The sequence below is a fragment of the Camelina sativa genome, chromosome 20 (assembly GCF_030686135.1).
Source record: "Camelina sativa cultivar CO46 ecotype springtype chromosome 20, ASM3068613v1".
NCBI lineage: Eukaryota > Viridiplantae > Streptophyta > Magnoliopsida > Brassicales > Brassicaceae > Camelina > Camelina sativa.
In genome coordinates, this window is record NC_141899.1 from 13432107 (window position 1) to 13459929 (window position 27823).

General features: G+C 42.2%; 4 protein-coding genes and 2 pseudogenes across 4 annotated transcripts; 2 read left to right on the top strand and 4 right to left on the bottom strand.

The window, feature by feature from the left end:
* Window positions 1-1663: 1663 nt before the first annotated feature.
* On the bottom strand, window positions 1664-11788 carry LOC104772505 (callose synthase 5-like). The gene is made up of 37 exons (XM_087506643.1): window positions 11708-11788; window positions 10785-10927; window positions 10331-10425; window positions 10050-10241; window positions 9753-9965; window positions 9578-9670; window positions 9387-9478; window positions 9181-9310; window positions 9000-9098; window positions 8845-8921; window positions 8683-8761; window positions 8490-8603; window positions 8297-8411; window positions 7850-8190; window positions 7703-7755; window positions 7543-7603; window positions 7370-7451; window positions 7225-7274; window positions 7054-7140; window positions 6780-6881; window positions 6597-6691; window positions 6442-6529; window positions 6179-6339; window positions 5947-6058; window positions 5767-5861; window positions 5587-5668; window positions 5351-5499; window positions 5067-5176; window positions 4870-4995; window positions 4724-4792; window positions 4407-4566; window positions 4214-4319; window positions 3998-4117; window positions 3781-3896; window positions 3612-3695; window positions 3185-3527; window positions 1664-3096 (listed from the first exon to the last, which is right to left on the bottom strand). The coding sequence occupies exons 2-37, from the start codon at window positions 10924-10926 to the stop codon at window positions 2512-2514; spliced, it is 4818 nt and encodes a 1605-aa protein (XP_087362769.1). The 5' UTR covers window position 10927; window positions 11708-11788; the 3' UTR covers window positions 1664-2511.
* Window positions 1819-2499, bottom strand: LOC147918811 (callose synthase 5 pseudogene; annotated as a pseudogene).
* A 2878-nt stretch (window positions 11789-14666) lies between the features above and the next one.
* Window positions 14667-16474, top strand: LOC147918812 (uncharacterized; annotated as a pseudogene).
* Window positions 16475-17260: 786 nt separating this feature from the next.
* Window positions 17261-19701, top strand: LOC109131185 (meiosis-specific protein ASY2-like). Its single transcript, XM_087503717.1, has 5 exons — window positions 17261-18092; window positions 18172-18377; window positions 18432-18833; window positions 18988-19188; window positions 19273-19701. The coding sequence occupies exons 1-5, from the start codon at window positions 17261-17263 to the stop codon at window positions 19699-19701; spliced, it is 2070 nt and encodes a 689-aa protein (XP_087359843.1).
* Window positions 19702-22868: 3167 nt separating this feature from the next.
* LOC147918813 (uncharacterized) lies at window positions 22869-23459 on the bottom strand. Its single transcript, XM_087503718.1, has one exon. It carries the CDS (start codon window positions 23457-23459, stop codon window positions 22869-22871), a length of 591 nt encoding a protein of 196 aa, XP_087359844.1.
* A 23-nt stretch (window positions 23460-23482) lies between these two features.
* Window positions 23483-24616, bottom strand: LOC104772506 (uncharacterized). Its single transcript, XM_010497108.2, has one exon. It carries the CDS (start codon window positions 24614-24616, stop codon window positions 23483-23485), a length of 1134 nt encoding a protein of 377 aa, XP_010495410.2.
* Between the last annotated feature and the right edge of the window lie 3207 nt (window positions 24617-27823).

Below are 27823 nucleotides of genomic sequence, written 5' to 3' on the forward strand. Positions count from 1 at the left end.
ATGAAGGATGTCATGAAGTGGACTGGATCCTTATCTCCGAGGTAGGTTGGGAGCTTGAGCTTGACGCTCGGTATGATGGCTTGCAGGATCCGCTGAGTGAAAGGGGTTCGCCGGGTGACCTCGACAATCCTGTCGATCTCTGGGGCCGTGCTGATAGCCCGATGAAGGAGCGAACTCATGCCGCGAATATGCGACTGGATCTCCTCGATCTCAAGGCAAGGTCTCGTGTTCGTCGAGGGGGCGATCGGGGTAACCGTGGTTTCATGTACCCATGAGTTCGGGTTCGTTGGTCGGATGCTCGATGTTGCCTGAGGGGGGAGATTCCTCCGCTCTGATTGGTTGACCGTCGATATGTCCGAGAAATTGAGACGACGGGTGAGACCGCCTATCCCAAGTACAGATGATTGCCCTTCAGAGATTTGTGATGGGGTCGTTTGGGTCACGACAGCATCGACTCTGCGATTGGTGTCGGAGATCATCTGGTAGATCTCCTTCGTTATGGTGCCGAACAGGATCTTTAATTCTTCCATGGAGATGACCTGCGGGTTTTGGACCGATGTGGTAATGTGATCAGGGAGATTCCCGGTTCGTGCCCCAGGTTGTTGTCCTGCGGCGTGCATCGTTCCCCCGCTCAAGGGTTGTTCGTCTGAACGTTCCGCGTCGAGGTTGACCGGTTGTTCGCGATTTCGCCCTGTTCCCTGGCTGGGATCCCCTTCAGATCTGACCTCGACCGGGAGTTCGGGACGAGTATCAGTTAGGTTCTCCGATGCGGTGATGGGGCGACGAACGTAGACGGCTGCGGCCTGCTTGGTTGGAGCATCACCTTGTGTTTCGGTTTCGCCCTGGGAAAGTGCAACGCCTGTGACGTCGGACACGTTAGAAGCGGTGCGGTTTGCGCCGATCACTTCGTTGTCGGTAACTGGAGACATTGTCGTAAGTTTTGAGAGAAAAAGCTTCGGTGTAGCTGTTCTGAGAGACTAACTTGTAAAGACGATTTTGCGTCCACACAGACGGCGCCAATTGTAGAAACTAGGTTTCCACAATGAATTTGTTTGATGGGGGAAACAAATTCAAGAAAGTAATCTCTCTAGAAACTAGATCTAAGCTCGAAATCGAACAGGGGTTTTTATCTCTTAGAACTCGAACTAGAGTTTTTTTTGCTAAGAACAAATGAAGAACTGAATTACTGTATTAGATGCTGGATGCTCTCTGTGGAGAAATCTCTCCCTTATTTATACTATTTGATTGATTACATAATATATTAACTTTCCTTTTAGCTAGAACTAGAATAAAGAAAGTTGCTCCTTCTTCTTCAAGTCAGTCGCTAGGCGAATTGGAAAGTCGGTCGAGGACGACGAACTGGGAAGTCGGCTTCTTCATCTTCGTTGTTGGGCCCCCTTTTTCCGAACAGGCCTCTAATAGACATTGAATTGGGTTCCTAACCGGATTCCCGGTTAAGTAATCGAATTATCTTTCTGGTTTAGTTCGGTATGTTGGTTCCGGGTCAGTATGGACCCGGAATAATTCGGTAAGTAATCGAATTATCTTTCTGGTTTTTAGCACCCCCATACTGACCCCGGATTTAGCACAAAAAACAATTCAATAATTCCGGGGGTGCTAAAAACCACAAAATTTTCTGAGTTCTTAATCTAAACTCAGAAAATTTTAAGAACTAAACAAGTAACAACTGCCCTTTCCCTACCAAAAAAAAATTAACAACTGCGCTTCTTCATATAAGTGTACCCTAAAAAAAAAACCAATACAGGATAACTGTTTCATATCAGAGAAGACATCATATCAGTGCAAAAGAGAGAACTTCTATCTCTGTTTCTTGCCTCCTAAGAGAATTCGCTGCACCTGTAGACCTCTCGAGAACGCTTGGTTGAACAACAATCTTGTATGAACCTCTGAGATGAAGGGAAACCAAGCAATGAATGTAACTGGACTCATAATCAGGACTCCAATCCCAACGTGATACACTCTGCAAGTCTCTTTATAATAATCCCAGATCCCTAAATAATGAAGCAAGCGTTTTCCAACTATACCAATCTCAAGCAGTGCCCAACCGGTTGGGATGAACATCAGTATACACTGGAGAATATCTCCCACAGTGAGTTTAGTGAAGAGCATCCCCATCCCAACAGCTCCTCCAAATCCAATAGCAATTATCATCTTCACTAATCTCAACTTGACTTGGGAACCGTTTCCGCATCTCTTTCTGATCTTGAAAAGTATGTGGTATAATATACTAAGTCCAGCCATCACAACCCACGAGACCAGATAGACAACAATGCTTCGTTGTTTTCCCACATGGAACTGCATCGTTATGTTCAGATGGTAAACGATACCGTACTGATAGACGAAGTGGCGTAGTGAGAGTACAACGTGGCATAGCTTCCCAAGAAAACCAGAGTGAAGCAGATGCTCTTGTTCCTCTTCCCACCAGGATTCCCAACTTTTGTTTGATGGCGCTCCAATAGCTCTGCTACTTATCCACATTCTCCAATCATCCTAGTCATCAACTATCTTCTGCCACTCGAATCCCGAGGGATTAAAAATGAAGGGTGAATATAGCCAAGATACAACAATGAAGCATATGGATCCCATCATTGCTGTATAGGCAACTGAATCCTCTGGTGCTTTTCCATACAGCCAATAACACAGCAGCAGAAACATCAGCTCTGTGGCTTTCACAAAGTGGCTCCTAAAATACATTCTGTAGTTCTCACCAAACATCTCGTGCTTCACCACAAACCCACGCCCTGTTGCTCTATACTTTGCTCCCCCGTGTAGTATAGTCTGTCCATAATAATGAACCTTTGTTCCAAGAGAAAATGTGAAGAAAAAGGGAGCTAGCTGAATCTGCATAAGGATAAATTCACACAGGGCAGTTATGAATCCTCTCTCTAATCCAATCTCCATGAGAGTTGGCAGAGTCATCAGCAGACCAAGTTGCACAACTGAAACGGGAGCTATAGCAGCCTTGAGGGAGCAATCTTCATTTATCCTTGCATAATTCAATATTTCCTCTTCCACTCCACTCAATGAAACATACAGTCTTCCATACATGAATGCATAAAATGTGAGGACAACAATCTGCAATACAAAGAGTAGTAATTGTTATGCTCAGAGAGTTATTAGTCGATATTAAAGCCAATTTGACATTGGAAGATGCAGAACTTACCATGGAGCTGATATAAAAGCCTATTGTTGTTATATAGCAAGACATCATCCGGAAGAAGTCAAAACCTTTCCCAAGTCTGTAGAGATCCCTACTCAACGTTTGCTCCCCGTTGCCACAAGCAACTTTTGCTTCAAAGAGAGATATTTGGTTCAAACCAACATCTCTTCCTTTCCCTACTTGGATGTACTCATGATGAGTGACATTACCACACCTCAGAATTGAGTTGAAACCAGCAAAGATATCCTCGCTAAGATTTATGCCGCGTGATGCTTTGCTGATGCCACCCCGAGTGATATGAAAGATCTTATCAAAGACATCAGGGTGACCATAGTGAAACCGGATCCTGAAATCAGAAACAGCTGCTTAAGTTTTGGTCACAATGTTCGACACACATGGCTTTTGAAAGTTTAAGGGTAAGGAGACATACTTGAGAGGACGTGCGAGGACTCTCTGAACGATGGTCACAAAACTTGTCTCTTGATGAGACATAAGCCCTCCTAAAGATGATACACTGCATGGTAACATAAATATAAGCTAGCTAAAGGAAGAAGTTCTATACTCAGAAAATTAACACAATAACCAAATTCCCCAAATACCTGCCAGTAAAAATATGTTCTCTCAAGCCAAGAATAGTAGGTGGTCGTACTCTTTGATCTTTATTGAACTCTTCGAGCAAGTTCCTCATTTTCAGTGTTTCTTCCAAGTAATGGTCCTATAAATTAGATACTATTGTAAGTATCATTCTATCAACAAGGAATAGTGCACTAAGTTTATGTTGTTGTGGAAACTCCCGTTTGGGGAAAATTAGTTCACCTGGTTCATGTCAATTGACTGGAGAGCTTCTCCTCTTGTAAAAACGATAGCGTGGTTCTGATTTTCGGGTTTCCCTTCTCCTATTTTTGGTGGACCAGGCAATAATATCCGATATATTTCCTTTAAAAAGTAACAGATTCAAAGTTCAAAATCCGGGGGTTTTCAAATAGATCATATATTTAGCTACCCTGTTAAGATTTCAAATAGTAAAACTACCTTCTCACAATTCCCAACAGCCTTGATAAGCACCGAGTAGAACTTTTTTCCTTCTAGGGGTTTCTGATCAACCTCATCAATGTATGCTACACGGAGAGAGGGATTTCTGCAGCATTGGATATGAAAAATGAGCCTCACGAGGGAACCAACCAATTTATGAAAAAAGAATTACAGGGGTGGAGAAGGGACTTACTTAATCATTAGGTCCAGGATGTCCTTCGCTCTCCTGTCTCCATTTCGCTTCTGATTTCCATAGTTCTGACAGGTAACAACATAAGTATATTTGCGGTCAACTAGTGCCTCTAACTTTCTTTTCTTGTTCTCTGAAAAGAATTCGTATCCTGCTAATATTTCTGCAAACACAAGAAATGTTATCAGTACTTAAATCGACATTGCTTCAGTATTTTTGGTTGTAGAGTGTAAGAATAGCATAATACAGTCAGTTGAGAACAGTTGTATTTCCCCTGTAACTGATTTTAGTTCAACACAAGTCGAGTAATCACGTCTCACCTGTTTCAGTGGCCATGTCAAGAAAAGCCTGAAGCTTTAGTGCCCGCCTATAGTACATCATTCCTCTAACTGCAGGATACAAAAAAAGCTGTAAGTAACAAAAGACCATTTGTTGAATATAAGTAGGAGTGGATTGTATAAATTACCTGTTCTAAACAAAGTTTGTCCCCTCAAAGAAACCCAATGGCGAAGCTGCAATATATTTTCTTCACTCTTGAAAAAATCTTTTTCATCATTACAACCAAGCCGCTCCAAGAAGTAAGTCCACTCATCTGAAAAGGTGGGCCATATCAAATTACTGAAAGCATTGAGAAGTAACTAAATCCATCAACAAGAGACACACCTGGGAAGATCTTCTGCAAATAGTATACAAGCGATACACCATCTTCATTCTCTTTTTCCAGGTCATTCTTAGAGTAGACAGTCTCCTCACTATAGTACGGAGTTAGAACGCTGTAGATACAAAATAAAACTGTAAGGGGAAGAGCTCCTCTCTGCAGTATTAAGTCATAATAGTTTCATAGTATCAACTACGTAGATTGTATATTTTACGTTCATTCAATCCTAAAGAAAAGAAAAAGATGAAAAAACTGGACCAAATGGAATGGTGATAAACAGAGCACAGACCTGAAGGAGAGCATATCCTTGACACGCGGAGCTCTAGGCATATCCATATTTAATGAATTTGTGAAGAAGGCAATCCTTCTTCGCGCTTCAAGGTTTTTCGGAACATCCATTGCAGATTCATTTGTTAAGAGTAAATGAAGACGGCTTATCTACAACGAAAAATTAAATCATAATGTTGAATATAGTCGCAGAGTACCTCAGAGGATTACCGTATATCATGTTTTTTGATTTAATACCTGTTCATCCCATTGAGCTGTTGCCACCGGAGGAAACCTTATACCAGGATTTGCACTAAAATCAGCAAAAAGTTGCCCTTCACTGGAAAAAGGTGCCAACAATGTTTATTATTGTTAGTGTAGATACTATATACACTAAACAATTCTCAAATTATATATATTCTTATATTATCCACTAACCCGTAATAATCTTTCATCATATCAATCGTCACTATGTCAAGCATATCTTGTAGTAGCCGCTCTACTGCGTATCTTTTTGATGGGCAGGCATCTTTCTGCAACATCATAAGTTATACATAATTATTTAGGATAAAAAGTATCCACTACTCACGAACAATCTTAAATATGTTGTTCACTTACCAAGATTACGACAAGGTCAACAAATTTTCTGAAAAGACAAGGTAAAGGAGCCATATTGAATTTTGTTGAGAAGTTGCTCCTATCCACTTTTCCAAAGAGGTAACTGATAATCCTGTGATATTAGATAGATATATTTAGAATTTTTGAAATTAAACTGCAATTCCAGTTAGAGACACTACTTTATGATCAAAATAGAGAAATATCCTTTAGATATTTAATGAATTTACATTACCGTTTATCTCTCTCCCCTGTAACCAATGTGTCCAAAACATATTTGAAAGATTTGTAACATTCAGTTACAGCACATTTCATGTATTCGTCTTGGCATATGCGATCCCAGAGGTCAGAGTCTCCCTCACCAAATTGAGCTGCCATATCCAGCGCCATGGGTATCTGTAACAAGAATAGCAAAATGATTCATGTGATGGGTACATGTGATGGGAAAATGATAAGGAGAAAAAAGGGTACATGTGATGGGAAAAGAAGAGCAAAAACCTTTGTTGCAAGCAAAAATAGTGGCCACTGAACTTGTTGTTCCAAATTCGGGTGTGAGCTATAAGGAACAAGCAAGAGAACCTTCTCCCTGAACAAACAATTGTTTCAGGCACAAGAAATCATGGGATTCATAAAGAAAGCAGCTAAGTTGTTACCTGTCACTGATGAGATCTTCCTCGCGGAAGCTGCAAATTATTTCATTCCAGAGTTGGGAAAATATTGCCGTTTCAGTAATTCGTGGTGCTGTAACCTGCATATATATATAATTCAGTAGCTGTATGGCAAAAATCTTCTATGCATCACTTTGTAGATACAAACGAGCATTAATCTTATTTAACCTCTGCAGATGTTTTTGTTGATTTATCAGACCGAACCAAGTACATGTTAAATGCATCCGGTAATGATTGGAACCTTGACCTCAGCATTTCAAGTGTTTGTATCTGTAAGAAAAATAGAAATGAGTTTGTGTTAATGCGATATGAGCAGTTTAAAAGAAGCATCTCAAACGCTCTTTGATATACTCAGAAAATGTGGAAAGCTTAACTTCGTTGCTCAGTCTAACACAACAAGGGTAAAAAAAGAAGCAAGTGGAATGGATCCAGAATATATTACCTCTCCCAAACGATCAAAGACCCCTATGACACCACCACATATAGTGGAGAAAATAGCATACCAAATCTGAGTGTCGAAGAAATAAACCTGAAACAAAATCAAGGAACATGAAGACAATAACGGACTTGCTTTATAGTTTTTCATTTAGATTCGTTGTTAAGAAAAGTATACCAGAATCACTGGTAACCAGAGCGACACCACTGCTCCACAGATGTACTCAGCTGCATGGAGAGTCAACAACATTTAGCTAACCCGGATTCTAAAAGAAAATTCGAAAAGTAGAGTTCTAAGCGAAGAGAATAAGTAGCAAGAGTACCATTCGGAAAAAAAACATGCCATTTATACTTTATATCTCTAATGCTCAAAATTGTATTAGTTGGTTTCACCAAAAGTTTCACCTGCGAGAGTACATAAGAGGGAGGAACTGAAGGTGACTACTATTATTGTAGTTCCAAATTAGTCACAGAACAGAGTTATGCAATGTCAAACCTGTAGAAAGTAGTTAAATGGAAATTTGCAACAGAAAAGCAACAGCCAGAAAAGCGTATACCTGGAAGTTACAAGAAACTGATTAGCACGAAGATAGTGTTTTCCCCATTATTGATATTAGCAATTCTACAGTAGATGTTATTTGGTTCTTTAAACTTACTTTATTCGAGCAAATTGACTTTCATGCATCCCCCTTCCAACATAAATTCTTGGCTGAGAAGGAAAAACATGGAATACATCAGATTCCCTGTACAACAATCCTATTCAAAAATTGCACTAATCTTTGATAAAACTCCAGCTTTCATACCTGTGACCACCACAGATACAATCTAATTATAGGCCATTCTGACTTCTCAACCCAGCGTCTAAGTCGCAGCATTGGAAAAACGAACAAGATAGCATCCACCACGTTTGGAAGCAAGTAAAGTGCTACCATGTAAGATAGTGGAGGAAGCACTTTAACTTGTGGAAGGAATGATGATAGCCATTGTTTCAGCTTCCCAGGATTTTCAGAGACAACTAGCGCAGAGCAAAGTGGTAATACCACACACCACATGATAGAAACAATGATCTTGAGAATCCTTCGCAAAAGATCAGTAGATCTCCACTGGTGGAGGCCTGGGGGGTGTAGGATTATTTCCAGTAAACCTAGCATCGAAGCAAGAAACATTACCATTATTATTTCTAGTAAAAGTAACCAAAAAATGAGCCAAATGTATACATAAAATTTTGTCAGAGCATTGAGGTGACATACTTTGCAGTAAGTGTAGAAAAGCTGATGTAATGAAGATACTGGAGAGAGAATATAAAACATCTTCGCGTAAGATTTCACTCAGCTCTACTTGCTCAAATGCAAGAATGACCATTGTCTGTATTTAAAAGTCGAAATGTCATTGACGGGCTCATGTCATAAGGAATCCGGAATCATATGAGTATAGAATGCTTACCTGGAATGCTAAAAGATAGAATGTCCAAAGCCGATTAAAACTACGGTATATGTGCCAAAAGCTTCGAACTTCTGTGAAATTTGTTTTCATTGTTCTTGCTGATGCTTTCTCCCCCTTTTAAAATTGAAAGTTAAGATACAGAGAAACAGCCAAGGATATATTGAAAATTGAAAATTAAGATACAAGGGACTACCTGTACTGTATCACGCATTGATTCAAATAAATCTCCATCATCAAGCATTGGCCATCCAAGCGAGAAGCAATGAGGAGACCTATATAACATACAGTAATCCATTAACTGTACAAGAAAATTAACCAGTTAAGAATTCAATTTACAGAATTAGCTCAAATATACCAGAAATATTCGTTCAGATCATCATAGTTGGACCAATCTGAGTGAGCAGACTTGCCACTTGCATTTTTTTTGGCTTCCTGATTCATAGATAGTGAGTTAGCTAAGCAGTATACGACAAAAAATTGAATAATGGAGTATAACAATCATTTAAGTACCTTTTCGACCACATTATAGAGTGGTTTAATGACACTATCTATAAATCCACGAGGAGGCAGCAAACCAGTTTCAAAATTTATTTTGAACTCATTAGCCATCTGATTATCATGAAAGGATATATTATTTTTAATACACTCCAACAAAATAAAGAAAAGGAAGAAAAACTGAAAGTTTACTAACATTGTGGAAAATGTAGCACAAGCATTCTGGCATAAATCGAATATTTCCAGCTTCACCCCAGATGAGTAGATACAAGCTCATATAGAATATCTTTTCCTGTTGTAATTCTATTTCAGGTAGATCCATCGGCCTTTCCACAAAAACAGTTGGTAAGATCGTAAGAACATCAATAAAAAAAAAACAAAGAGTTAAATGTGGCCTTTTACCCTAAATTTGGTTTTGTTCCAACAAACTTGCACCAGTTATTGTAGTTCTTAAAGAGCTTTTCCATGACAGCATCAATGGCTCTTTCATCGAGCTGCTTTGTAGATAAAATAAAATTCATAAACTGTCTGTTGCTAAAGAAAAAAAACGTTTAACTATATCCTGAAATGTTTGAGTTTTGAGATGTTATAACCTTATTCAGAGCTTGTGGCGGAGGAGTCAACCTTGATTGTTTATCAGCAAGTAAACAGATAATATGTTCTCTCTGGTTCCTGACATTGCATAGCTGTAAAAAGCAAAGAATACATTATTTTTTCGCAGTTTTTCACATATCAAAACATTAAAAATTGACTGTTAAACTTAATTACCTGAAATTTGAACATCATTCCCAACCAAGTAACAATATCACGATTTCGAATTCTAGCTGATCCATTCACCAGAGTAGTTGAAGTAGAAAATTTCAAACTATCTCTGGCAGCTGTAATCTCTTCGGACTCATCAAACACCTCAGAAAGGATATTGTCGCAAGCAAGTAGGTCATCAGGGCGACTGACAGTACCGAAGTCGAAGGCAGAGCCAAGCTACAAAAAACAATTTTAGAAACATTCATATCAGTAAAATATGAGATGGGGTAAGTTTGAAATTCAAGGTTTAATGAAATTTACCTCATTACCCGGATCCCTACCACCACATTCAAAAAACAGGTTATATAACATGTTAGCCATAGTTGCAGCTGCAGCTCCAGCTCGGGGGGACGATTCCAGGGAAGAAAGGGACGATTTTAAAATGTCGGAGTAGTGGAAGAGTTGAGTACGGATTCGAAGAGGATCCGGGAGGGTAAATGATCCGTCCTCGTTCTGCCAAGTAATTAAATTATATTCACTACTTTTCTACAATAACTATACACCGAGTAAATATATTTAAGATAAAAAATAAGAGGCTATACCAGGGGTACTTTGCGAGAGAGACTGGTGCGCAACTGAGCGAGTCCTCTCAAATTTTGAGGAAGCTCTTCAGCATAAAGGAGCGCACGACACCTAGCTGCTAGATAAAAAAGTAATATTGATGTTAGTATCCAATCCATTAAAGGTAAAAAATAGTCACTATAGAGCTTTTGAAAACGGATATGACCCGCTTATGCTTATCATCAACGCCCGTTTATTTTCAACCGGATAGAACTAAAAAAAAAAACATGCTAGTTGAACACAAGGCCCACGCTTTAATCGGGCCCGTTATATTAACTTCTAATACAGTAAAAAAGAAAGAGAGAGAGAGAGAGAGAGAGTAAAATAGCCTATGATTATGTAACGCTATTTATTGTGCTTTCATTTTAGGATTCCAATTAAGCAAAATACTGATTATACGTATATATAAAAATTGGAGAAGAACAATTCAATTACCTAGATAAGCAGCCTCTGGGTTTGCCGACTCGGTCTGATCGGCCAATTGAATCGTTTCGTGTATTTTTTTCCATCTTGTTCTCACAAAGTAACTATCACCGTCGGGTCGTTTATCAGCATGCCATCCAGGATGATCACCCATCCTGTAAAACCAATGAATTAGATATGAGATATCAACTAGAGAACCCCTCAAACAAGCGAATCAAAACAGAAATCGTCCGCTAAAGAAAGCAAGTGTGGGTGAGGCCAGATGATTTTTGAAAAAAAAAAAAAAAACGATAAGATTTTGCTCGGGAAACTTCAAAGAAATAAGAGCACACGCCAACAAAAAAAAAAATTCCATGGCAAAAAAAACGAGCATTCACGCAAAGACACTGATGAACCCATAGTCTAACAGAGCAATAGCGATGAACTATACAGATCTAAAGAACCGATTCGTCAGCAAACCCCATTACACCATCACAAAACAAAACTCAGAACACATACGACCAAAAGGAAATAAAAAGCGAGTGTGGGTGAAGCCACCTAAACCAGAGAAGAGAGAGATCTTTTGAAGAAAAGAAAAGAAAAAAAAAGCGAATTGAAGGTAGAGGAGACAAAGAACACAAATTAAAGCAGCAAAAGAAACCCAGAAGATTTTTCTCAGGAAACTTAAAAAAAAAACCCCAGGTTTAGGTTTCTCAGCAGGAAACCCCAGGTTTCTCAGCAGATAGAGATCAAAGAGAAGACCCACGGGAAAAGAAAAAAAAACCCCAAAAAAGCCCAGTGAGCTACAACATGAACAAACACTACTACGATCCAAGGAAATCAACAACAACAGCAGAAAAAAAAAAGCGATTGAGCATAGAAGGTATAAATCGAAGATCCAACAAGATACATTGAACGATTTCGACTGTAGAACAAAGAAAAATCGTATTACGTACCTAGTTATTCATGGAAGTGAAGAACAGGAAAAGAAGGTTTTGATTTTTTTTCTTTTGTTTTTGTTTGTTTGTTTGGTGGGTTCACTACAAATATAAAAACTACCTCATAAAAGCAAACAAAGAGTGAATACTATCACACCGCCTTACGTTTTTTTTTTTTTTTCCTTAAAAAATACCATTTCATTACTAAGAAATAATTTGGTGAATAAACCGGATAATTACATGTTTGTTTACTTGGAAACTATAGAATCAAATATACTTAGTAAAATTGTTTTGGGGAGTTTATTTATAGAAGGTTTATCTACTAAATAATAGCTTTATACTTTTTGTCTTTCTTTCTTTTTTTAAAAAAAAAACAAATCAGACACACAGACACAATGATCAATTTTTAGTAATTACAGTTATATTACTTATAGTACATACTGGTTTAAGTAAACTAAACCATTTTATTTCTCGCATAATGAATACACACACCTCGTCTTAATTTGTTATGCTATTATAATATATATGTATATTGACTACTGGTAAGTGGTGGTAACTTAACTATATCTTTCTCTACTTCCAATTTGGAATTCTAACTAGTTTTGCAAAGATATTAATTGATTAATGATGATGATATCAAAGATTATTCTTTGGAGTTACGTTGATAACTCTGTTAATTAAAGCGAGGCACGGTTCTGTGATCTAATACTAATTAAGTACCATTTGTGTAATTGTGGATGGTATCAGTTGAAAGTTGAAACTTACTTGAAAGTGTTAGTTTCATTTATGATTTATTTATCTCTTTAAGCCATGATGCATTATATTGTTTGATGATGGCCACATGACGATCCAAGTCCTCTCTCTCTATATATAAAATATATATTAACAACTGAATAAAAAACATATATAGTGTATGCCTATGTTACACAATAAATGAATATAACGAACATAGGATCATGCATGCAGTGATTAATTAATTATTGAATCATCATATCCATATATATTCTAATGTAAATTTAATCGACCATAAGAAATTAGTCGTTTGTTACGTTACTTATCTTTGTAGAACTAGTAAAAAGTAAATAATTTCTGTAAGTTGCTAACGCGGTTTTAAGTGTCAAAAGTCTTTAGTTAATTTGTGATGATTGTTAATAACCCCAAAAAGAGAGTCAAATTTTGAGATATGTGTATTTAATGGATGAGAAAAATATGATACATTTGTTTTCTTATAACATTTTCTAAAAACAATGGGTCAAATTTATTCATCGTAATATTATTATACGTACGTACATACATGATACATGGGCGCTTGACCTCCAGCTAATTTCAATCCCGATATAAGTTAATTAAGTTATTATACTACACTAGTAGTACTTAAATTATCACGGAAGCTCATCGCATCATAGAATTTCTGAAGCGTGTGCAATGTGTAAAAACAATAAATAATGTCTACTTTTCTAACATTTTATGTGCACCCAAATAAATAGTGTAACTATATATTCTGATATTATTGTTACCACGTTATATTTCTTGAAGCTAATTTTTTTAATATAACCATAGTTAAGTTCTAGAATTTGTGTGGTTTGTATGCTTGACAACTGTTAGTATCCTACACACAGGGAAGCTGAAACAAAAAAAAACACTTGTCACGCCAACTTCTCATATTATATTATAAGATAAAAGAAAATTATATCAAGCGAGACTGAATTGCTGCTATATGCTTGCCAGAGACAAACAAAAAAAAAAAAAGAACCTTCAATATGCGATGAGATGGACCTTTTTTTTTTTGGTTAATGATGAGATGGATTTGACTCGCTTGACATTAATATATGTCAAAATTTCAATATTATTGAATATTAATACTTAAAACATACAATTTTATTTCTTTCACAAATGGTTAGTTTGACTGGTTTGACTAACTTCTTTCTTTTGTTATAATCTATCATTTTGAAATTTGAAATTGTAGTTAATAAAAAAAAAAAAAAAAAGTGACAAGAGACAAAATGGGTTGTACGGCCTCCTCCTGCACTGCTGCAAACAAAACAAAAAAACAATAACCAAAATGTGTGAAAACAAAATAATAAATGCTGTTTTTGCTTTGCTTTGATTGCGTACATGGAAAACAAAAAAACAAGGGCGTGTTTGATGTTTGCTCTGCGACTGCGATGTGCATCAGACTGCAAATGCAGTGTGACCTGTGGGTGGGTTATTTTTGTCATCTTGTAAAAACCTTTCCCATTCCCATACCTATGTTCTTTTCTCTCTCTCTCTCTCCATTAATTGTGTAGCTGCAGGTGGTCATTTTCATATGTATACTGTATAATGTATATAACTTCCACCTTTTCTGTTCTCTCTTCTTTTTACAAAATTACGTTATTATCCATTCATTCATAACAGAACAGTTGCATACATATTTTGAACTCACAAGTCATGCTACTACTTACACCAAATTGTTCGTTACACTATTAGCAAAAAGATTTGAAATCTGCTCTATGGTTAGATTGGACCTTGTTGGTCTTTGTTATATGACATGACTATGAAAAAGAGCATATACTATTTTGATTCATTTATTTTGAATTTCATTCCAATGAGTTACATTAAAGATGAATTTTGTAGAAACTGTTTGACCAATTTTTTTGCTAATTTCTTTCTTTTCATGGGAAAGGATATACGAATCTTTCTGAAAAATTAGACTAGTTTTTTTTTTTTTTTTTTTTTCTTATAGATAAGATTTTTCAACCTAATATTTCTAGCCTATATATAAACTATGTAATGTAACACATTGTTTCAACTAACTTTTTAAACATGTTATGATTCTAACTAACAAGCTTGTAATTTTAACTGATGTGACACACGTAATATTCAGTAGACTTTATATTTATTGTGCTGTGTAATCTGTAAAAGATACTATTGAAGCGACCTTTTTTTCTAATATTCCTAGAACTAATTTTAGCATAGTTTGGTTTGGTAACTTGGTATGGTGACAACTGTTAGAACCCTACATACTACATAGGGAAGCTAAACACTTGATTGTCACTCAAATTTCTCCTAACCTAAGAAAAAACAATAAACAAATTCTTATTCTTGGAAAAAAACTTTCCCGCCGGAGAATTTCGATTCAAGGCGGTAGCAACGGCCCTAGTCAAGATTACCGCCGAGATAGAGGTGGAAGTCGAAGAGGAAGATGATAGATCTCAAAGTACGTACAATTATTAGTCAACTTGTCACTTATACATGTTTTATTTTTCTTGATCTTTTATTTTTTTGGTACCTCTACTACTTTTATGATTTCTTAAATTATCTCCAATTCTTTAACCGGCTCAGTCTTTCATAACCGGTAGATCAATCTCTTGTTTACTTTTCTCTTAATTGCTCTCGTAGGAAACAAGTCTGTTCGTGAAAGCACATCATCGGTATGTTCCATTTCAGATCCAAATATACTTTAGACTACTGTCAGCGAAACCGGGTCAAATAATGAAACCGACTCAAACGAAGAATCCGGTTTAAACGAAGAATCAGGTTCAAATGAAGAAAACGAAGAATCAGGTTCAAATCGAGGTCCATAAACTTAGCAAATGTAGAGAACGAAATGCAACAGAACAGAGAAAATGGTGAGGTAGAAGAAGAAGAAGAAGAAGAAGAAGAAGAAGAAGAAGAAGAAGAAGAAGAAGAAGAAGAAGAAGAAGAAGAAGAAGAAGAAGAAGAAGAAGAAGAAGAAGAAGAAGAAGAAGAAGAAGAAGAAGAAGAAGAAGAAAAAGTCAATCCTAGTCAAGATGCTTGCAACACAAGAAAACTATGAGCTTTACTGTCCATGTTGTAACTCATGTATTACTAGAAAAGTGATTCTCAAGAAAAGGAACCGTGGGAAGCACGTTGATTTGTCGACGGATCTAAAACTCAATGTACCGGTTGAAGAAACTGACGAACTTAGCGACATTGAAGAGATGGACCCACCGGTTAAGGTTCATGTCCTCCCTGAGATTCGTATTGACTATTGAGGATGATGTTCAAGAAGATAAAGAGGAGGGAATTATCTTCACATGCTTGGCTTGTCTTAAGTACTTCATCCGGTTAGGTGAATCAAACTTTTTCTAAACCGGTTCTAAATCACCTTTTTCCGGCCGGGTTTGCATGGTTTTATAAATTTGACGAGCCATGCTTTTTAATCCAATTTCAGGAACAAGGTTATTACAATTTGTTTATATCAGGGCAAAACCGGTTGAGGAACCAAGTATGTTATCCTGAATCGAGACAAAATTATTAAGTTCGTACTCTCACCTAAACCGGACTAGACAAATTGATTCCAAATTGGGGAAAATCAAGAACGGTTTTGATGAAAAAACATTCGTCAAATTTGTATATGATTGATACAATACAACTATATTTATCTTGTATCCTAAAGAAAATTTGCAAATTATATGCAGTTAAAGTAAATTTAGAGGTGAGAAATAGTATTAACACAACACAGTCACTGCCACAAATTCAACCGGACGGAGAAAGATTCGCCAATGAGCTTTTGAAGAGCACCGTCTACGGCGGTCTCACGGAGACCATCACCAGCCTCGGCGTTGTATCCTCAGCCTCAGCCTCGGGTTCCTCCACCGGTAAGTCACCATTCTTTGTTTTCTTTTTAATTAGCAAATAAATGCAAGATTAGTTTATCAACTAATCATGACTCATGAGAGTTGAGACTAGTTTAGTTGGTTCAGTTTAGACCAGGTCAATATAACTTCACCACTTGATGGAATTAAACCGGAAGATTTAGAAACTAGGTTTCTACAATGAATTTGTTTAAGAGGGGAAGCAAATTCAATAAGATAATCTCTCTAGAAAATAGATCTAAACCTTGAAATTAGAAGTAAAGAAGAAGAACTCAAAGAAATTAGGGTTTATTGCTAAGAGAACTCGGTTATTGTATTCGATTCTGGATGATTTACAATGGAGAAGTCTCCCCTTATTTATACATATTCGTAGATCGCTAAATATATTAACTTTCCTTAACGGACGAAGTGATATATAGAAAACTGCCTTATTCCTTGAGTCGGTCGCCGCGCCGAAGTGGATGTCGGTTCCTTCTTCTCCAAGATTATGCTTCATCCGAATTAACTCCTGATGACCTAATTGATCCCCTAACCGGATTCCCGGTTAAACAATCAATTAATACTTCTGGTTTAGTTCGGTATGTGGGGGTGCTGAATCCCGCACCAACAATTAGTCCCCCCCCCAGTTCAGTATATTCGAGATTTAATTCGAATATTTTGAACTATGGAAAGAGAATATCCGATCTAATCCATAAAGACTTAATTGATTTTACTCAGATCTCCGAATCATCTCACCGCGTATTGTCCGGATGACACGTGTCGTTTCCGTCACATCCGCTAGCTCGGAATTCGAAGAGTCGCGTAGGTCATCATTACTTTTCGTAGGGTTGCCGCCCACTCAACTCTATAAATACGCCTTTCCTCTCGTCATTTCTTATTTTCCGCCAACAACGACAGGTAATTTGCTCCGATCTCTCTCCTGTTTATTTCCTTTGTTCCACTTTTCGTCCACACTCTTCGAACTCAGGATATGGCGAGTACCTCAGAACCCGCCTCTTCGCCAGAAATCGAAAGCGAACAACTAATTCGTCGTACTTCCAAACGAAGAACTCTCAACCCTGAATGCTCTGCGCAGATCGGGGAATCAAGTAGATCGGCCTCCGAAGTCCCACCACACCTGGTTCGCTGTTCAACAGGAGCTTCAAACTTGTCGTCGTCAGTTCGTCGCCAAGAGGAAAGTACCGAACTGACTCCGGATGTACTTGCACAAGAAGAAGATCGGTTCGTACCCCTGGGATTCTCGATCGAAGATATCGATCCATTGTACGACCACGAAGGACGAATTGGAGGCGAAAAAAGTTTGAGTTCGACTAAGTCCGTGAACGACATGCTGAACTCGTGTGGCTTATTCAACAGCAACGTCACAATTTTGATTCCGCGAGAAGACCAACACCCCTGGAATCCCCCGGAAGGGTATATATGCTTGTATGAGGGTTACTTTGACGAGTGTCGCCTCCTGTTCCCAATCCCGGAATTAATATCACTCTACGCCCAAAGACGGAGGATAGCGATCTGCCAGTTCGTACCGGGAGCCATTTGTAACTTTATGGCCGCCCTTACCATAGCAGCCGAAGTCGGCGTCAACATTGGAGTTCAATGCTTCGAACAACTATCCAGCTTTAAGTTGTCGAAGAGTTCGAACCGCTGGGAAGTGAATATGAGGCCAGCCCATAATTTCCTCCTCGGTAAAAAAGTAAACAAATTCAAGAAGTATGTGGACCACTACTTCTATGTCCGCGTTGACCAGTACTCGCTTGCCAATCCGTTGGGTTTTCAGCGGAGAGTGTGGAATGAAAATCCTGGTAGACTTGTTTTTCTAGTATATTTTTATTGACTTCGGCACCTCTGACCATTTTTAACTGTTTCTTGTCTTGCTCCCAGATCGTCCGTTTTGCGCAACGCGCCTAGCTCCAAACTTTCTCCTTGTCAGAGACGCTTTGCTAATCGGGTACGATCGTCGGTGGGAGCTTATTACTCGTATTCGTATCGAAACAGCAATGGGCAAGGCTAGGACAAATTTTCCAAGTTTCGCCAGTTCGCTAGGACGATCTACTGGATGCAATATCATGGAACCCAAAGATCTCCAGGTTGTTCGCCGAGACACTCAAGCTGCCATTGAAGCCGAGATCGATCCATCCTAGGGTCGAACCGAAGTCGATCCTACCCTAGACCAAACCGTCGCCGAGCCAATTCAGGCACCCGGAGGAGATATCAAACCATGCGATGTTACAGAGGGAGACACTCTTCCTTTGGCTTTGGAGAACACCGATCTCCCGGACGAAGAACAGGATGTTCCTCAACTTGAGATCGGATCCAAAAGAAAAAAGAAGAAGAAAAAGCAATCCGAAGATGACCCAACCACTGAGCCGCGACCGGTAATGAACCGCAAACGCTCGGCCGAAGAAGCCGGACTGGAATTTGCCGATCGATTCCGTCTGGAAAGGAGGAATGACAAAACTGATCGCTTCTCCTATCACTACTTCGGCGACTACCCTCTGGTGACCAATCGTGAGGCTTCAGGCGAGCTCTTCCGGACCTTGAAGGTCTCCAATCGAATCCTTCCGTCTGCGGACGACCTGGAATTCAAACAGGCGTACCTTGATGTCGCCGAATCCCACCTAAGAGTATGCCTTCTTTTAAACTGTAAGTGCTTAAAATTTTAGCAGGTGAACTGACATATGCTCCTTGAACTTACAGACTGCCGCCAAGATGAACACGCTAACTCAGTTATATGATAGGCATGCCAAGTCCAGCAAAAAGTCGGGATTGGAGCTCGAAAAAGTGAAGGAATGCGCCAAGCAGATCCGAGCCGCCAGTGACGCTAAGGACGCGAGGATCAAGGAACTCGAGGCGCTTGTTGCCGAAAAAGACGGCATCATTGCCAACGTCGAACTGAGGGTTGGCGAACTGAACTCCCGAGCGCTTACTCTTGAAGAAGAGAAAGCCGAACTGTAGGAATCATGCGATGGGTTGAGGGCTCAGCTTGCATTCGAAGTTAAGAGACTTCGGACGGATCGATGGGAGAAGGTGGAACGAACAACGAAGAAAGCGCAGTCCCGACTGAATAAGGTCAAGGCCTATCTAGTTGAACAGGTGAAGGTTCGCCCCCTAGAAGATCTGCTGAACCAAGCCACCGGAGTACAGGAAGCTGTACAATATCTGATCGAAAACGGGGCCGTCATTCCTGAAGAGCGAATCAAGGAGATCAACGAGAGAAAGGCCGAAGCCGAGGAAACTGTCAAGGCGGTCGATGTACTCAAACTGAATGAAGATGACCTTGCCATGTCCCCGGATCAGCTCGGTTTTGGATTTCCCCCCCCAGAGACGACGGCTCCGGAGTCCGTTGAACATCCATTCGGCTCGAACGCCGGGAGTTTTCAAGCAGATATGTCCGGTGCTGTGGACGTGTAAAATTTGTTTTGCTTTTTGTTTTAGACTTCGTAAAGTATGGGCTTGGATATCCTTGAGAAAATTGCCGACGTGTTGGGCCCATTTTCTTTTTTTTTTGGAACTTATTAGCCGGAATGTTTCCTTTTCGTTGGAAAAGAAAATTGACAATTTGGAAAAAGGTGCCAATTTCGGAGAGAATTTTGCCTTCCGAAACTTGTATAAATGTACTCAGTGCTGCTCACGGATTAAACATCCAAGAAAACTTCTTAATCAAAGATAATGTCAAGCTCGATTAGCAGCATAGAATCCCCGTTGGTTGGTAATGACGTGCCGACGTTCTCGAATGCCGAAGCTATCGAAAGAGGGATGGCGTACTTCCCAAATAACCGAGCTCCCTGGATGTTAATGTTCCGCGTTAAACCGGAAGAAAGGCGCGAACTGGTCGAATTTCTTCACGAGGTGGAAGATCGCCACGCGGAATATTCCAGTCGTCTTGCCGCATCAGAACAAGTACAACAAGATCTACTGCTCAAACTCGAGATGCTGGAATCTCACCCAAAGGATTGGATTAAGAACGGGTTCGACAAGATAGCTGATTTGCCGCCATGTCTTGTTGCGTACTGCAATGAATGCCGAAGTGAATCAGATCGTAAGCCGATGCACATGGATCCTGCCTTAATTGGCGATTTCATTCCAGGCAATGTTAAGCCGTTCTACATTAACCGGCGCGCAACCGATGTCGAGCTTGCCGAGGCTGACGCCTTTTTCCGTCAGGTAACCGTTACCCTCTTTTCCTTTTTGCTTTTCTTGTAAGCGATCGAAACTTGCCTCCTTCGTAATAACCCGTTGTTGATCTTGCGTATGCAGATTGAGGGTACGCACCAAGAACTAACTCAAGATCTTCAGTATTTTCATATGAAGAGGGGCAGAATCGATCGGCGATTGAGGACTCTAGAATCCGAGATTGCTTTACTCAAGGCGAAAAGGAAAAGGACTACTGATCTGCTTGACGAATCCGAACAAAAACCCAGAGCGTTAGAGACTCGTTACGAGGATTGGGAAAAGACTGGGTTGCAACTGCTATGGCCAATGCCGAAACGACTCAAGACGAGCATTCGTGAGATTGCTGCGAATGGCGAACCAGTTCGGAATTAGGATATTTTATTTGATTATTTTATAAGACCTAGCTGCAATGTAACGAGCGAACTTGAATTTCGCTTAGAATAAAATTTTCATAATAATAAGAGATTTGCTGTGCTGCTTTATTTGAAAAATGTGTCAGAGGCGAGACGTCTCCCGGCTTACAACAGACAATTTTTATTGATTGATGGTAATAACTCTCAAATCGACTCGAGCCTCAAAAGTTGGCGATGAAGTGTTAGCAAAATGTGTTTAATCGGAGAGCGAGATATTGGGCTCGGCTTATCTCCTTTGTTTTAGTTCGGATGCCGGACTGCGAAAATATTCTCTGGGTTCGGCTAACTGTTCCGTCCGAACTAAAGTTTGGGTGCGAAATAAATACTCTGGGTTCGGCTTACCCCAAAAATAAAAAGCGGGTGCGGAAAAAAAAACTCTGGGTCCGGCTTATCCCTACATAGGAAGGTCAGGCGCGACTCTGGGTTCGGCTTATCCTGAAAATAGTGGGTCTTTATCCTAGCTGATCAACTGGCTAGGGTGTCAACGAAGTGAATTTAGTGTGGACTAATACTTTGTCCAGATCGGGCTGATATATATATATATATATATATTTTTTTTTTGAGGGAAACTTCCCTTTTCCATCTTGGAAATAAAGGACGCACCGCATTAAATGCGCTGTGCGGTCTTTGAGAGTTATTCTCGGGACCTCGCGAAAATCTCGCTGCACGCTGATTGGTGGGTTCAGCGGCGGTTACTTTCCTAATCCTGTATAAATAGGATTGAGAATTTGGGAAGATCATTCTAAAAACCACAACTTCCCTAAATATTGAGAGAAAAAGATGGTGACTACTCGATCCGCGTGGCTGAGACGGGCTCGGGAAAGGTTGGCCACTTCGTCGAGTGGTTACAATCGAGCCGAATCGTCAGATAACCCCTCCGCCCAAGAGGGCGTAAAGACTTTCCGAGTCCGCACGCCTATCCCACATGTCGATATGGCGGGTGTGGAGGGGAGCCCCGTGTGTCAAGAACTCCGAAGGTATCGAGCTCGCCGCTATAGGCTGGGGGCTCACCTTATGGGGAGGCGTCGCAGATTGGCTGAAGTCTGTCGGATTTATCGTTTGGAGGGGACTATTCGGGTCCTGAACGAAATAATCGCCAAGGGCTTCTACTTAGAGAAGTGGCACATGACCGGGCTGCTTGATGCGCGTGCGGCGTGCCAAGAGCTGGTGGCGAACATGGAGGTGCCTATTCTTTTGGAAGCCGACTGTCAGCCTCTCGAAGATACCGCGCACTTACTTACCGTGGACGTCTGGGCCTACCGGGCTTCTCTAGAAAGGTTAAGGCGGTACGCCAATTTCTGGAGTCGGCTGGCCCGATTTTCCGTGAGAGGCACTTGGTTGAAGGCCCGTGTTCCTTTTTGGAAGACCTGGTGTCAAGACGTGTTGAAGTGCCGAGGGAAAGACTGAAGACCCTGAGGCAATCTCGTCAGTTCTGGTGAACCGAACTGGATAAGGTAACGGTGGAGGAACCGCTAGCGGACGATCTGTCGGGTCCACGGCCTCCACTTCGTCTGCATGACCAGCCTAGACGGTGATGGTGGAACTCCGACCGTTCCGAACTCCGAATTCGGACGGTTTTTTTTTTTTTTTTTATCTAGGACCCTGAGTCGTAAGAGGGATTCTCTCCCTTTGCGTCTCTTTTCTCTTTTTTTTTTTATTAGTCAAAACATCCAAAACATGTAATGGGGATTAACTTAGTTATTGAATTTTGATTGGAATTATCAAAACCGCCATAAGGAAACTAAATGCAAGTGAATGTTGGATATTTTGGAAACTTTACACACCGGCTTGTCGCCGAGCTGAGTAAGAATAAGTTTTTAAACCGGAAAAAACTTTATTAATATATTAGCTGCATTCGCTTAGTCTTTAAAAGATAAGGAATTGCCTACGTACCCCGAAGTGGGGATCAAGCCAACCGTAGTTCATATTACAATTGAGAAATAAATGGAGTTCGGATTCCTGAAAACTCCTAGACAGAGTCGTGACGACGACTTAGCTGTAGTGACGTTTTAAGTGGGCCGCGTTCCACGAGTTTTTGATCCGTTCTCCGGCCATGGTTACCAGTTCGTAAACGCCCGGACGAACTGCTCTAGATACGAGGTATGAACCTTCCCATCGAGCGCCGAGTTTACCGGCGTTTACTTCCTTGGTATTCTCGAAGACTTCTCGCAGAACTAGATCACCTTCGTTGAAACGCCGCTGACGAACAGTCTTATTGTAGTATCGAGCTGCTGCGTCTAGGGCTTTGTCGCGCAATTCTTCGGCGAGATCGTTGTGGTCGATCAGCATCTCATCGTTAAGTTTGGGATTATCGACCATCATAGTGCGACGAAGTGTCGGGACTCCTACTTCTGCCAGGGCAAGTGCTTCGAGACCATATGCGAGGGAGAAGGGGGACTGCCCCGTGCTCCGCCGCGGGGTTGTGCGGTATGACCACAGCACGCCATCCAGGTTATCTGCCCACGCTCCTTTCCTTCGACCGAGTCGCTTCTTGAGCCCATTGACGATCGACTTATTCGTGGCTTCGGCTTGACCATTGCCTTGCGGGTATCGAGGGGTCGACGTGCTGAGACGGATTTGCATATTCGTCAGGAAGCGTCTGGTGATCATCGAAGTGAATTGGGTACCGTTTCGGTGACAATCACGTATGGGAGTCCGTGGCGACATATGATGTTCTTCCATATGAAATTGGTCACGTCTAAGGATTGGATTCTTGTGAAAGATTCTGCCTCCACCCACTTGGTAAAGTAATCGGTCAGCACCAGGACATACTTCTTGGATTTGGATGCCGGCAAAGGTCCTATGGCGTCCATGGCCCAGCGCATAAAGGGATACGGAGCAGTGACGGTGTTTAGTAGTTCGGGCGGGACGTGCCGCATTGGCCCATGGCGCTGACAAGCTTCGCATTTCGCCGCGAAAGTTTCGCAATCAGCCATCATGGTAGGCCAATAATGTCCGTCCTTTTTGATTTTGAGAGCAAGTGCGCGTCCGCCAGAATGATTGCCACCCTCGCCTTCGTGCACTTCCATCATGATGCGTTCGGCCTCGTCCCGAGTAACACAGGTAAGGAACACTCCCGACGCACTCCGGCGAAATAGTTCTCCGTCCAACAGGATGTACCTGGCACTTCGAGCCTTCAGTCGTCGAGCCGCCCATCGGTCTGCCGGGACGGTGCCATCAGAGATGTAAAGTTTGATCTTGAGTTGCCAATCCTCGGGAGGCTCGGCGATGTCCGCCATGTCTTCTATTGGCTCGTCGACTTCCATGGGGATTGGGTCGTCGTTGATGAGGGCAATTTGGCTGTCCGGATCGATGCTGGGAGCCTCGATGCATTCAATTGGAATGGTACGTCGTAACTCGGGGTCGGAGCGATTCGCCAGAGCTGCGAGGGCGTCAGCTGATGCGTTCTCGTTCTGTGGGACCTTTGTCAGGGAGAAAGACGTAAATTCGCCAGATAACGTGCGGACCAACTGTCGATATGCCCCCATTCGCTTGTTTTTGGCGTCGAATTCGCCGCTGAACTGACTGACTACGAGTTGAGAGTCACAGAAGACCTGCAGGTGTTTGACTCCAAGCCCCAGGGCTAGCCGGAGTCCTACGAGAACAGCCTCGTACTCGGTTTCGTTGTTCGACGCTTTGAAATTGAGCTTTAACGCCTGTTCGAGGATTTCTCCGGTGGGGGATCGGAGTATGAGTCCGACCCCGGATCCTTGATTTGTTGACGAACCGTCGACGAACATTGTCTATTGCTCCACTGCGGAGGTGGGGTCGTCAAGCTCGGGTGATAGTTTGGTGATGAAGTCAGCCAGGACTTGCGACTTCAGACTTGGGCGAGAACGGTATTCGATATCGTACTCGCTAAGTTCGACTGCCCATTTCACCATGCGTCCGGATTGGAGGGGGCTATGAAGGATGGTTCGGAGTGGTTGGTCAGTAAACACGACGACAGAATGCGACTGAAAATAAGGTCGCAGTTTTTGTGCTGCTACGATCACTGCGAGGGCCAGTTTTTCCAGCATGGGATATCGTGATTCCGCGTCGTTTAGTGCTTTGCTTGTGTAGAAAATGGGCTTTTGGTCTCCGTGATCGTCTCGGACTAACACCCCGCTGACTGCCGAACTGGAAACCGAGACATAGAGATATAGTGTTTTGCCGTCCTCCGGTTTGACCAAAACTGGGTGACAGGTCAGATATTCCTTCAACGGACGAAAGGCGATCTCGCATTCCTCGTCCCAGTGGAAATCCTTATTCCTGCGAAGAAGTTGGTAAAAGGGGAGGCATTTGTCCGTTGAGCGGGCGATGAAACGGTTTAGAGCGGCGATCCGGCCAGTCAAGCGTTGTACTTCTCGCTTGTTGGTCGGTGGCGGGAGTCCTAGTATAGCTTCGATCTGCTTAGGATTTGCCTCTATTCCCCGTTTAGTGACGATGTACCCCAAGAATTCCCCAGAGGTTAGTCCGAATGTACACTTCGTCGGGTTTAGTTTCATCTGGAATTGATCCAAGATGTCGAAACACTCTGCCAGATGTTGGACGTGCTGTTCTGCGATCAGAGATTTGACCAGCATATCGTCTATATAGACTTCCATGGTTTTATCGAGCAGATCCGCGAACATCATGTTTACTAAGCGCTGGTAGGTTGCTCCGGCGTTTTTCAATCCGAACGGCATCACTTTGTAGCAGTAGGTCCTCCTATCTATGATGAATGCCGTTTTCTCGCGGTCGGCTGAGCTCATGGTGATCTGGTTGTAGCCTGAGAAAGCATCCATAAACGAAAGCAACTGATTTCCAGCTGTGGCTTCAACGAGACGATCTATGTGCGGCAGAGGAAAGCTGTCCTTAGGGCAAGCTTTGTTGAGATCGGTGAAGTCAACGCAAACTCTCCACTTGCCGTTTTTCTTTTTGACCACCACCGGGTTAGCCAGCCAATCAGGGTACTGGACTTCCATGATTTGATCCGCCTTGAGTAGTCGTTCAACTTCGTCCTGGACCGCCTTGGCTCGATCCAGGCCCAAACGCCTGCGCTTCTGTCTGATCGGCTTGAACGTGGGGTCGATGTTGAGCTTGTGGCACATGACTTCGGGGCTTATCCCGACCATGTCCTTTGTTGACCAGGCGAATGTGGAAGCCCGAGATTGCAGGAAAGCAATCAGCTTAGTCTTTATGTTTTCATCAAGTTCGGCCCCGATACCGACAGTTCGCGAGGGGTCGGAGGGGTCAATATTCACCTGTAGGATCCGATACTCCGGGGACTTGAGGCGATCCCGCTCCGGCTTTCGGGAACCGGTGAGATGGTCCCCGCTCTGTAATTGCTATGCGGCCTCCGTCTTCCTCTGCTTCTTTTCGATAACAGAGCAGACTCTGGCCACCCTCTGGTCGCTGTAAAGTGTGCAAATTCCTGTGGTAGTTGGGAATTTGAGGCAGAGGTGGTAGGTCGATGGTACGGCCTGCATCGCGTATATCCATGGTACCCCCAAAATAGCGTTGTAGATTGGTGGTGCATCAACGACTGCGAACTTAGTCTTCCGGGTCACTCCGCCAGCTCGTACTTGTAGCTTTACGTCGCCCATCGACATCTTGGCGACCTCGTCATAGCCCGTTAGTGTATGAGTTTCGGGCTTCAGTTGGTCTGGTGTGACGCCCATTTTTTCTAGCGTTTGCCAGCAGAATACTTGACGGTGCTCCCAGTGTCAATCAGGACTCGTTCGACGTCGAAGTCACCCATCGAGACTTGGATAACCAAAGGGTCTGAGTGGGGGTGTTGGATCCCTTTGGCGTCCTCTGAAGTGAATGATATCGGATCCGAACAGAGTGAAGGCTCGCTCGGAGCAGTTTAGAGGGCGCAAACTTGTCGTGCCCTCTTTTTTAGTGCGCGAACGGAGTCTGGGCAGTCCTCTGGTGGACCAAGTATCATGGTTATTCGTCCACGGGGAGGGGAATTGACCCGCTCCGGGTTTTGCCCCCTCTGTCGCTTGGGAGGGCCAGGTAGTTCGTCTACCTGGGGCGCTTCTTCCTGGTGATTCATGGGTGCTTGGTTGGCCAGCTGTTGGTCTGCGTTAGGTGGTCCACCATAGCCCCGTCCGCTGCCTGCACCACGGCCTCGGTTAGATCGTCCTCCGCGCCATCCCCCTCGGCGACCTCTGCCTCCACGGGCACTTTTTGGCTGATAAGTAGCTTCGACTTCGCCAGAGAGATACTTTGCGTACAGGTAGTTCTTCAGGTGGACGCACTCTTGTGTAGAGTGACCGGGGTACATGTGAAAATCGCAGTAGAGTTCCTTCGGGTCAGACGGCTGCTTCTCTTGGCCGTCCACCTCGGAGACTGCGTGGATGACGCCCTTTTTTCGATCCTGAGGCTCGTGGTGCTTGCGGGGTACGTGGTATTCGACCCGGTTTTTAGCCTTAGGGGGGTGCGACGGTTGTTCGTCATTGGTTTTTGCGGCTATTCGAGGTTCCTCCTCTTCGTCGAGTGCGAATCTGAAGGCTCGATGCAGCGCGTCATCGAGATCTTTGGGTTCCCGGATGTTGAGATCCTTCCGTAACGGTGATCCAGGGATCAGGCCCTTTCTGAAGGCTGCCATTGCTGCATCCTCCGGGACGTTGACCTTTGTCAGTTTCTCCTTGAATCTGTGCAAGAAACTGGCGATGGGTTCCCCCGGTTCCTGGGCCATCTCCCATAGATCTGAACTTGTCACGCCTCGTTCGATGAGGATTCGGTAGTTCTTGAGGAAGGCCTTGGACAACTGGTCGAAGTTGTCGATCGAGTTTGGCTCGAGCCTCGTGAACTATACCAAGGCAGGACCGGAAAGGCTATCCACGAATAGCTGACAGCAACCGGCGTCCCTCTGTTCGTCGGTGAATCATGCTTTTGACATGGTCGCCATGAAAGATGTCATGAACTGGACCGGATCTTTGTCTCCTTGGTAGATCGGAAGCTTCAGCTTGACGTTC